Source organism: Apaloderma vittatum, unplaced genomic scaffold (assembly GCF_000703405.1).
Source record: "Apaloderma vittatum isolate BGI_N311 unplaced genomic scaffold, ASM70340v1 scaffold885, whole genome shotgun sequence".
In the NCBI taxonomy this organism is placed as follows: domain Eukaryota; kingdom Metazoa; phylum Chordata; class Aves; order Trogoniformes; family Trogonidae; genus Apaloderma; species Apaloderma vittatum.
In genome coordinates this window covers 42,434-54,908 of record NW_009717463.1, presented here as the reverse complement: position 1 = coordinate 54,908, position 12,475 = coordinate 42,434, and the positions used below count along the sequence as shown (strand labels likewise).

The 12,475-nt window shown below is 38.0% G+C and overlaps 1 protein-coding gene across 1 annotated transcript in view; it reads right to left on the bottom strand.

Moving 5' to 3' along the window:
- The window catches only part of FAM188B (family with sequence similarity 188, member B), a 56,362-nt gene that overhangs the window by 6,532 nt on the left and 37,355 nt on the right, over nt 1-12,475 (bottom strand). Inside the window, exon 12 of the mRNA XM_009869893.1 lies at nt 2,918-3,098. Within this exon, the coding sequence (XP_009868195.1) occupies nt 2,918-3,098 (181 nt within the window). The remainder of the gene's footprint in view (nt 1-2,917; nt 3,099-12,475) is intronic.

Genomic DNA, 12,475 nt, shown 5'->3' with positions numbered 1-12,475 from the left:
AAGAGTATCACTAGGGATGTATCTTACAGGAGCTGTAAGGAACATTTAGCCAAATCAACTATCTGTTTGAAAGTGTTTCATACAACTCATTTGGAGCAAGCAATATTGAAGTTGGACTCATCAAGAAGGATGAGAATACAATCTCTTATGTTCACTTGCGTTCTAAGCTAAGGGCAGTGAGAAGCTGAGAGCATGAAGTTACAAACTTTCTATTCAGATGTGAGGAGCACAGGTTAGAAGAGTGGAATCAGAACAATCACTGAGAGAAGAAATACTACTTCTAATTTAAAAGGCAACCCAATGTTTTATTAATTACCTTTCCAGAAGACTTTTGCACATTGGAACAATCTCATCTCGACTGTGAAAAAAAGTAATGTTCTGAAAGAACATGTCGTAATCAATGTACCAGCCTTCCCTTGAAGCCGTCCCCAATATCTGAACCTCTGCTAATTTCACTGCTAATTTCACTACCTTCTGCGGGATCTGAAAGGGGCTGAGGATAGTGTCTACGACTCTGGAAGAATCTTCTGAGAAATTCAGTTATATTCCTCTTTGCAATTATTCAGCTGCTTTTTGAAAATTCCTTTAAAGGGATACTACTCAGTTGAAGGTATGCCCCAATGAGATATACGAATGATTTATTAAGTGAAATTGCACAAAAAATTCCCTATATCTTCACTTGGAGACAACACACTGTAAATGTTAACACAGGTAGGTGTTAACTGTATATATTAGAGAGGAGAGGCAGTATTTCTCTAAGCAATATGCACTCATTTGCATACAAGCACTCCCTGTGACATGTAACAAGTATCCCAGGATCTCTACTCAGTCCCTAAATAGCTGACAAAGGAGGATGAGCAAAATGTGAGTTATTTAGACACACTAGCTTTTTTTCCTTCTCAGCCTGTCAGAAATTTCTACCTCAATGGAAAGGACTGAAGAATCTTCATTTATCTAGGAAAGCACGTTTAATTCACTAGCAGGCATTGCCTGCATTTAGGAAGGAACTTTGTGTTTCTTTTCTACATTTTGGTAAGGAGAAGCAGGGCAAATTTTCAATATAAAGTGGCAATTGCTATTACCTTAAAATGTAATTCTACTCTTTCTTTCTGACTTTTTTGCCTTTTTCTGCCCAGTGTAATTTCTTCGAGATTTCCTGAAATGTGACTTTGATTATAATCTTCCTAATTATAAACAAGATTCCCATTCCAAGGAATTCACCTTATTGCTAGTGAAAAGTAAACAACTTTGCTAACCAGCACCAGTGAGACGTGGCTGTGCAGCACCCAGGACCTCGTGTTCTATCTCTAGGTAACGCTCCCCAACCATCCCAGCTTGCTGACATTTCCACAACAGAAATACCAGTAATACTTAGCATTCTGATACCTCCATCTGGTCCTGTATGCATGGTTTAGATGTACAATCACTGTTATCTTTTGGACAGAAAAGTAATTTCAGTTTTTCTCCAGACCTAACAAAGGATTACTGGAAAGTGATTACTAGGAAAGCAATTCCCTGGAATGATGAAATCATTTGCATTTCACAGCATCTTGCAGAATTTCACAGATAACAAAAGATTTATTAGGACACATCCCTGGAAGAATCTACAGTTAAAAGAGAAAGGTGTCTACTTCTCACTGTGAGTTTAGTCTTCGAGGAGAAATACAGATACTCCATGACAGGTTGAACAGTAAAGAGAAAACATTTTATATACTTTGAGCACTTCCTCATCCAGGGGTCTCAGAGTGCTTGGTAGCTTTAAATTTTGTAAACAGTCCTGATTTATTAATAATGAAAAGACAGAAAAGGACACTTGTTTTTGGGCCATATGTTACATGGTGCAACACAACAGAAAAAATGCTTTGAGATAATATATAATGTGATCACTACAATAGTAAGACAGGGATTTTAGTTAAAATAAAAGGATAAATAACAGATAGAAAGATGACTGAATTCACTACCAAATTCTGCGAGATGCTGAAGCCCCCAGCACTCCCACCATGCAAATAGCTTTGCTCAGTTAGAACATACAACACTCATGCTTTAACTCATCTCATCCAAGAACCAGAATGTAGGTGCAAACATGGAATACAGACAGCTTATTTTTAAAGAGCAGACTACAACAGAGTGGCTCCTTAAGACTGAGAAGGAATTTGATTAGATTGTATAAATATACTGAAGACAAGAAAACAAAAGATAAGTCAGATATTAATAGCAAATAGGAATTTAGTGGTCAAGAATGTCTCAATATGGCACTAAGCATCAGAATATTTCTTGTTCAAATGCCTTTCAGTTGGAGAAATACACAATTACTGTAAAAGCAGCTGCACAATTTGGCATGGTGTCTTGAAAGAATGAGTGTAAGAAGTTGGAAGATCGTTTCCACGCTTGTGTTTCCAGGCATGCTTACAAGCAGGTATGAGACTAGACTTTGTCAGCAGATTATTGCCATCTTCTGAAGTGGCTGGGTTTGGACGCACATATTTCATGCCTTCCCACCCTCTCTGCTCATTTGACTACAGGCATGTAGAGGAACAGGAGACTTGCACTTTCTGCCTGTAAAAAAATGTGGGAACATGTGAAGGAGAATGGGGGGAGTTAAATACGGTTTATAGACCTGGAAGCACGAACAGTCCAGGCTACAAACTTTTCTTCTGAAATTAGTGTCACTGGAAGATTTACTAGTCCTAATAAAGTAGCACATGCTTACTTTTAACCCTTTCAAGAGATTATCTGCAAAATTTCCTTGTGAAATCTAATTCCCAGTTAACCACCAAAACCAATTACAAAAATTAGGAAACAGGCACATAAATAACCTTTAACGCCTGAAGCCTTTATTGTGTGTTTTGTTGGATTCTTCCTTCTGATCTGTTGCCACTGTTGGAAATGAAATGCAGAGTTACTGAGCTGTACATACCAATCGTTAACCGTATTTCTTCTTCCTGGTTGGCCAAGCCATCATAATAATATAGATCAAATCTCCTCTCTGTTTTCCAGTCACCTACTAAATCCTTTTCCAAGCAAAAAAGCACACTGAAGTGGCTTTCACTGCACACCAACCAGATTGGGTATTTAGGGGTCTTCAAGTAACAGCCAACCTAAAAGAAAGATACAAAATGTTAGAACATCACAGTGAGGGGCAGGAGGAGGAACAAATCATTGTGGAAAACACGAGATGTGTACAATGACTTGCTGATTATAGCCTACAACTAATAAAGGCTCATTATACACCGCTGATGAAGCAGACAAAGGCAGCTCTGGTAATTCATGAAACATACAACGCGGTTGAGTTATAGGCAGGTAATGAAATCCGGCTGTAGTATCTTTACAGCAAAAAAGGTCATTTCCCAGCAGATCTGAATCAAACAGAACCCTGTTCTCTGCAATAGCTCTAAAACCACAGTAAGTTTAAGCCAAGAACACCAGACGAGATCATTGGGAGACTGTGCTCCTATGCAACTGTACCTGGAAGCCAGGCAACAGATTTCACAGGATTTCAGATGACATGAGACACCTCTGTGTGGGCAACTAAACTTAGCCCATATCTTTTCTTGGATTAAGAATATAAACCCTTCCTTTCTCTTTAGCATCTTCTTCTAGCTTCATAGTCCAAATATGTAAAATAATTTTAGCTACAAGAAAAGCAATAACAGAAGTACTTGTTTTATTATTTCAAGAATTAAATACTCTCAGCTGAAAAAAAAAATGATTTCCCTAACAGATGCCTTTTCTAAGCTTTTCCATTCCTTTTGAAAGTATACTTGCTAATAAACATCCTAAACATTCTGTATGAAATTGCACATAAATTATTTTCGTACTCAAGATCCTTTAAACCAAAATAGTCAAGAACTTTAAACTAGGATCCACAGGGGAAGGGGATACCAACAGAGTTGCAGCGGGTAAACTGAGGGTTGGTGTGGCATCAGCTGAGGGTGGCAATGCTAGTGGGAACATTTACGCTGCTCCCGGGAGCAAGCAGGGCTCAGGAACATATCTGAAATGTTTGCACATCAACACACGTGGTATGAGGAGCACAGAGGATGAACTGGAAGCGTTGGTCAGCTCCCAGAGCTACGATACTCTTGGCGTTAGGGAGACTTGGTGGAATGAGTCCCATGACCGGAGTGCCGGGAGGGATGGAGGGATGGGCAGGGTGGGTGTGGTGGAGGTGTTGCACTGTACGTAAAGGAGAGTTTGATTGCAGTTAGTGATGATGTGGTGGAGAGCCTCTGGGCAAGGATTAGGGGGATAGAAAACAAAGGGGGTGTAGCAGTGAGTGTCTACTGCTGGTCACCGGGCAAAGCCATAAGCACTGATGAGTTATTCTACAAGCAACTGGGAGAAATCTCTGTTTTTAATCTTGCTTTGTGCCATAGTCTTTAAGGTTCAGGTCCAGCAAAGGATTGAGGCTAGTTTTATGTATATTTAGGCTCATAACTATTATTTCTCATGGAATTTATGTTTTAAGGCAGACATATATAACATTTTAATACCTGGGGGAGTGTATTTATGGTTTTGAAACTTACTATATGCTGATATAAAATGAGTCATGGAAGTTTCCTGCATCCCCTGAGGTCAGCGAATATCTTGTAGCATTTTCTTCACCTCACACAAATGTGTTCTGAGACAGATACCATCACCCTACCTGATTCTACTGCTTTAAAGCTCCAGTAATGATTAATGATATCAGCCCCTTCAGTAGTAAATAATAGAGTAAAACTAGAGAATAGATTGTGAATGTTTTAAAGGAACATTATCCCTTCCAGGTAGGATTTTAATATTCAGCTACAACAAATTTTTACTATTAACTATATTCCTGTCATTGAAAGCTATATTCTAAGTTCAAAATAATAATTTTTTTTTCCCTGTTGAAGTGTTGGAATTTGTATCTTTGATAAATCCCTCAGGGAGACTAAAAGCCAAAATAAAACCTTTTGCTTTCAGTGTAATGTTTCTGACTGCATCTCTGCTTTTTATTCTTAGAGGAGAGAGAATCACTACTGTGCAGGACATTGTGTATAACCATCTTTATTTTAGCCCCAGTGTTACGTACCCTTCATTAAACAGATATTGCACTGCTGCTATGCTACAAATCTGCAAAAGCAGAAATAGCAGCCAAGCGTGTAAATATATGGTTATAGAAATATAAGATCAGTTTCCGCCTCCATAATACAGACACAGAAACTTGTAGCTTTAGTGGCTCAGGCAGTTTTGAAGAGGTTTGCATAGTAATACAGTAAGTGACATAAATTATGAAAATCATCTCTGCCTATCGATACCTTTACCTTTACCACTAGGAGATTTAAATCACGCTTCAGCGTGTGCCGTGGGTGCTAGTGGAATCTCAAAGACTTTTAACAGAAAAATTCTCAGACGTGTTTCTTAGATACAGATTCGTGGATACAGCCTCTACAGGACAGCCCTTAGTTCTTCACCTTGGGCACACAGGTGCAAACGTCATCTACTCTACTGCTGAAAGGCAGAAGCCAACATATATACGGTTGTAATTAAAAAACTAAATAGCATCCCCAGTGATAAGGATTGTGTGGCTTTTTCACTACTGAGATTGAAAATTTGTATCTCAAGTGTCATATGAGTACACAATCAATTATATTCCCCAATGAGAATGTTAGATAACAAATCTCTAGCTAATTAAGTAACTGTTCTCTGACTCATTACTTTGCTAATATCTATTTAAAACAGCCTTTTATACAACAGTTTTGCTTTTTATGTCAATTCTTGGCTTCAAAGTAAAGAAATTTTTTACAAGCTTAAAAAAATACTCATAAAAGGAGTTATCGAGAAGGGAAATACGCAGATGCAACAAAAGACGGTAAATTAGAGGGATACAGATGAAAAGATCAATCTTCCAAACATACATGTTTCAATATGCAGATAAATCAAAGCCAAAAAGGAACAGCCAGTCTTCTTCTAAAAATGTGTTCTTCCTACATATGTCTGCTAAAGTAACTTCCAAGCTTTACCAAACAACATTTGACAAACGAAGATTAGAGAGATACAGCACTGTTTCAAAGCATGCATCCACTCCAGTTCTTACTCACATCAACAGTGCTGTTGAAGTCAGGACAAATTGTTCAGATGAGCAAGGTCTGTAGGAATATTTTCCAAATATGTATAGTTTTCAATTACAATGCTTGCAGAAGTAGGCAAGGGCATGAACTCAGAGAGCATAAAAACACTGTGAGTCAAATCCTCATCTCCCAGAAAAAGGGAAAAGTCTTTATTTCAGTTCCATCAATTATACCAGTTGAGGAGTAGCTGCTGCCTTTAACGTCAAGTTGTGTTCCAGCTGTTGGCTGGTCACTGCAGGTTTGCTTCTCCCCAAAACCACTGGCCACTGTGTACCTCTATCACCGTGTTCCAGAGACTTCTGGTTCTCCAGATACCTTAGGGTACTCCTACACTCCAGCTTTAAGGTCAAGCATCAGGGAATGGATTTTATCCATGACGCTAAAATTCCTTCCTCTCCCCAAACACGTTACTTTGCTGGCTCTGACTTCCAAAGGCAACTCAGGGATATGTGACTTGAATCTGGTTTATTAAATACTATTATTTTTGTTAAGAGCTCAACAGCTGTATTTCTACTTTGCAGAAAGAATGTTTTTTTTTTTTTTTTGCTGCTTGCAGTATCACAATGCAGTAAAAGGTACTGATGCTTTACTATGTAAATATTTGTTTTCAAAAAAAATGTAAAAGGGGGAAATGAATTAGGTGTTTTTTCATGCTGCATGTTTTCAATTCCTATGGAGACTTCACTAACCCTATTCCTTTCCCTTACAAATCTCTTAAGAATGCTCATAAATTTCAGGGACACAATTCTCATATTGGGAAAATGTCAGCCATTCAAACGCGAGCACCTTCAAAGGGCTCATTTTCAAAGCTGCGGGTGGTCTCTTTCCACTTCTGACTTCAGTCTGTATTCGCAAAATGGTGAAATTAAAACTACAGAAAAATATGTATTACTGGAGAACTATTCCAATGTATCTGCCGGAAATACTATATGGTACTTCACCATGAAGATTTTGTTTGTTCGTTGAACAAGTCTCTCTTTTGCTATGTGTCTACCAAAAGAAGGAAATAAGAAATATAACTTAGATTCTGTGTTTCTCAGACTCCATTACATTAAGTCATCACTCTGATGTAGAGGCCATGATTCAAGAAGAGAAGATGACATCAAAACCAAAGGGAATCACTACATATGGCTAATGTAAAGGTATTTGTCTCCAGCAGTTTTGTTATTAGTAAATACAATTCCACTTCTTTGCTTGTTGGACCTTACTTTTGTGTTGTTGTTTTTCTTAATTAAAACTATATTCAGTCATTCCTTGCTTTATGTTTGTTTACCTAAATATAACTGCTCTAGATGCTTATTTTCCAGAGTAATCACACAGTGCAGTACTGAGATCCGTGTGATTCCACAAAGGTCTGCGCTCTGTCAAACTGAGGAATTGCTACTTGTTCTGGATCCAATAGGATCGAGAGACAAAAAGATAATTACATAAAGCTTTCACAATTACAAGCCACAGCCAATTGTTTGTTCTGTCAACGTTTTTTTCCCCACAATTGTTCTGACCTTTACTGAATTAATACTAAACGATGTTCCAACAGTGTTAAGACTGAAACGTCAATGGTGTAAAAACAGTCTTGCAATATCCCTTTTTTGTGATCAACAACACCACTGACTCCATCCACCCATTCCACCAGCACTATTAAAACATCAGGTCAGCCACATTACTATCATATTTGCATGTCATTAAGGGACACTCTGAGGGTACAGTTACTGCTATTGATATCTACTTGATTTCAATCACATTAACAAAAATAAAATTAACTTTCATAAGATCTAGCAGAGTATTTGTAATTTAAAGACTACGGCAGGTTAGGCAGCAACGGAAAAGTTTTTTATCCAAATAGTTTTAAACTGGTATAAAAAATACTACCGCTACATGGGAGTCCTAGAGAATTTTTCTGCAGTTTTGAATTTTTTTTGTGTAGAAAAGGAAATCTTTCAGGTGAAGTGGAAGGGAAAAGGGCAACATTAATGAAAAAGAATAAAAAGAGATGTGTGTTCAAATCAACTCAAAGAGAGTTGGCTGGACTCTTACCTGAAAGATTTTCAGCCTATAAAGGATCTAAAGTTAGATGGGATAAATCCAGATCAAAATGTAGGCAATTACAATCTAGAGAGATATGTGGACAACATTTGCCTAATCATTTTCTGTTTTGTCTGCTTGCAAAGCATGCAGAAGCCTTTTACACATGTGGGGTTTGTTATTGTCTTAAAGAAAAACTCTGTGATTCTATTTTATTTGGAAGAACTTTGACAAAAAATCAATGCCAATATCCCAGCAACAGTGACTGGCCTCTGAGAAAATAACTGTCCATGGAGAAGCAGGAAGACAATAGGACTTCATGAAAGCAAATCTCAGTTCTGGGCTAGAAAGGGAGATGTAAAAACTAGGAATGAATAACAGACTTTTTAAACGGCCAATGCTTTGTCAGCCAAAGTTGTATCACATGTTCTTGCCCACAACGGCAATATTCACAGATATCTCACAGAAATAGCAGGGTTCCTTGCTGAATACATCTATGGGGCACAACATCTACCACATACTCACTGCTGAAATAAAAGTGGAAAATTACAACCAACCATCAGTTTCCATTTTGCAAGGGCATTTCTTTTGTTGTCGGTTTCTTCAACGAGATGGTTAAAAACCTCTTTCTACTCCTCCCCCTCTGCAACCCCATCAACAGCCTGGCTTGAATCCAGTCCATCTGACTGGGAAAGGTGCTTGTTTAGCAGACATATCTCCCAGCGAAGAAGGTTATAGGAAGGACGTTTCACAGGGCAAATAAACAGGTGAGGTGCCAGAAGACAGAGCGTGTGTGCTGAATTTAGTAATTCAAGCCGGTCTTGATATAGCACAGAGTGTGCAGGTTTCATCAAAAGGACCAGAGATAATTTTTCCCATCTGTGGAATTTTAAGGAATAAATTATGTTTATTTATGTTTCTCCCATTTTTTGAAGTTAAGTATGAAAAATGAGCCTAACTTCTTTGTTCATGCTACGTTCTCCCTTCATTTTCAGAAATGCAAAAACTAAAAAGCATCAGTCTCTTGAAATGCTGGCAGCTCAGGCAGAGACTTGGACATTGTCAAGAATCAGAGTAGGGTGAGTTTGGGAAGTCTGATGGCAGGAGATTTAACTACCATAGCAGGACAGGTTAAAAGAAGGGTAGAATCAGTGAAGACGAAGAATCAGGGTCAAGGTTCAAGTGTAACCTTGAATACTTCCATTACCTCATGTGCAACAGCACATACCTAAAGTGGTTTAAAAAAAGCACTTCAGAAGGATGGGAGAATTCCTCGGCCAGTATCATACTAACTCGAGAATGAGAGATTCAATTTTTTTTCCCATTCAGCCACTAGCTTACTGGAGGACTTATTGGGATAAATACTTTGACTTGTGTTCATCTGTTACCCCCTCTGTAAAATGGGAATGATACTTGCCTCTTTTGCAAAGCACAGATCTATTCCTAGGAAATAACACATAAATGCTATATATTATTAATGGCATTGTTATTATTATTATCATTATTAATCATAATAATAAAAGTAATACTATCTTTTACATTTTTCAGATGAGAATGCAATCCCTTCTGTTGCTGTTAGTCTTTTCCATGATCTGGTATACATATGAGGAACAACTGTTTCTACTTTTAACATAAGTTTTGGAAAGAGCAGTTCAGCATCAAAAGATTTTCCACCTGCAATTTTAATGCGACATTTAGGCCAAAAACTCAGACCCAAAGACAGGGACCTTCTCACTCATGACTGCTATAACCGGCCCTGCCCACTTCTTTGCTTCACTCTTTTCTCGGAGGTCTCGTCCCTCTGCAGAAACGACTCAGCTTTCCTGAGAGAGCTGTGAAACTGCTGCAGACTCCAGCCTAGCAAACAGAGGAAAACCTGCACCGATTTTACGTGGACCGACCAACTTTTGGAAATGTTTCTATTGCTTTAAGAGATCTAAAGAAATCCCAGGAAACCTAAAATCTGAATTTAGTCTCAGTTAAACGTGTAAGATCAAATGGAATTAATATAGCTTAAATATGGGCTTAGCGCAAAGAAATCCAAAGACTTGTAACTTGCTACTGAAATGTAGCAGAATTGGACTTTTAGCTTTTTTGCATTAAAATAAGGAATCTGGCTACGGAACTAAACATTTGCAAATGAAATAGATTGAATGAATCCATCTGTCGTTGTGAAACAACCTGCAACAAGTAATTACATCACAAAAAAATACTGAGTATGGTGAAATGCTAAGACTAGGAGTGACGATTAGACATTGACAATTCCAGACAAATTACATGAAGCACACATTTTTCTAATCAGCAAAGATAACACATTCAGCATGATCCACTGAAAGAGATTAACGGATCAGCAACAGAGGGATTCTTCAGGCAATCACTGGAGAAAAAGGGACCGATCATTTTGTTTTCACTTGCTACTGTTGCAGTTTGACAGAAGGATTAATTCAGTTCTCATGCTCTCGTGGTATTTTCAACTCAGAGGACCTGCCACGGAAATTGTGGAATATATATAAATACTCCACAGGTTAGACAAGGGAGATAAAATGGTATAGAAATCTTTCTCCATGTGGATTTACTGCGTCCAGCCTGGGATCTTGCATATCTCTTCCTAAGTGCGTTGGCAAGTTGTAAGAAGTCTAGAGGAGAGCAATAAAAACAATCTTTGGACAGGATGTGCTGATGAAAAAGGGAGGAACTGTTACATCAGCTTGTAAACGTCTAGCGGATAGGGGGTAGGTTGATTTAGAAGTAAAAATTATAATCAGAGGAAACTAAGTAAATGAACAGTCAGCTTTAATGTTAGTGTATACAAAGCGCAAGCTATGTAGTAGATATTAAAACCTTCACATTCGCAAGTCCCTGCAAATCTGTATTTGCACTTCCTCATATTTTAGAGATGGGTGAGAAAAAAGGTAAGATTATAGTTATAAGCACTACAAGCAACTAATAAATGGCCATCTGAACAAAAAGGCAGGAACTTTATGGATGCAGATTTTTAAAAGAGAGCCTACTATATAACAGGACATAAAAATATCCTGAATTATCCCCTGAGAGACTGGCTGGATATGACCTAAAGGGAGTTTTCCTACTCTAATGCCTGTGATTCACCATATATCAGGCTCAGGATTTTCTTACTCCTGGGAACCAAAAAAGACCGAACCAAAAATGACAGTCCTTTTCCATTACCCGTTTCAGTTACCATCCTCACAGCCACAACATAATTGGGTGCTGAATCCACTTACCAAAACACCGAGAGGAAGAAAAAAGTCAGTCTGAAAGACTTGCAGGCAAATGCTATTCTCAGTTTCGCTGTTGCAGACTGTCAGTGACATTTATTTTTTCAAAATTATTCTAAACTCACATCTTCGTAACAGAAAGCAGATTCTAGCTCCTCATGCCGAAGCCATGGTGGAGACGCCTCAGTCTTGAGGCCAAAGTCCACCAGAATCTGACTTTAGTCCTAGTCCTGATTTCTTCAGCACGCACTGAAACGTATGAACTGAAATGTGGAGCATTCGCAGATGTTCTTAATAAAAAGCGAGACAATTTGCATCAGATGCCTCACTAGTGTAGACCAAAAAAAAAAAGGAAACTACGTCTACTGGAGTTTCTGTAACTGATTAAGAGCCACTGGTTTGGAAAACAGACCACTGCTCATGAGTCCAGCTCTCACACAAGAGCACAGTAGTAGGAGAAAACAGACCCCGTCCGCCATACAATTTGCAGAATAAGTGGAAGACGGTGCGTGATTTTCCGGGTAGCTTTTTATTTTATTTTTAGAGGGCAGATGGAAAAGGAATAGCTCTTACCTGCACTGACCTCACTTACCATTTTGCTACTTAGAAGTAATTTTCCTCACTAGAGAGTGGAAAAAACGCTACAGTGGTGCATAACCATTTTTTGAGGTTTTAAATGTTACATTGTTTATAGAAAAGGACAAGGAGCTTGAACTAGACACAGAAGTTAATTTATTTTTAGTCCAAGTTGTTTTGGACTAATCTGATTTGGATACACCAATATGCTGTCTTGACTGAATATAAGCCTTAGTATAATCTTGTGAATAAGGTAAAGGATTGTGTTAATCAAAAATAACAAAAATTACAATTTGTCAGTAGTAGGAAAATGTAACTGACTTTAGCCATATGGGAAACAGTTAAAAATCAAGCTTTGTTTTCAGTGACACATTTGTATTAGACCAGTACAAACAAATTCTTTGTTAAACACTCTGAATTTTTATAAAGGCATTGACTGCAAATTCAGATGGGAGTGTTAGAATTATCTAATCTAACATCTAACACAAGTACGAGAATTGCAAATATCCTTGAAGCAAGCACAAGACTGTCATTTTTAAGACAGAACAT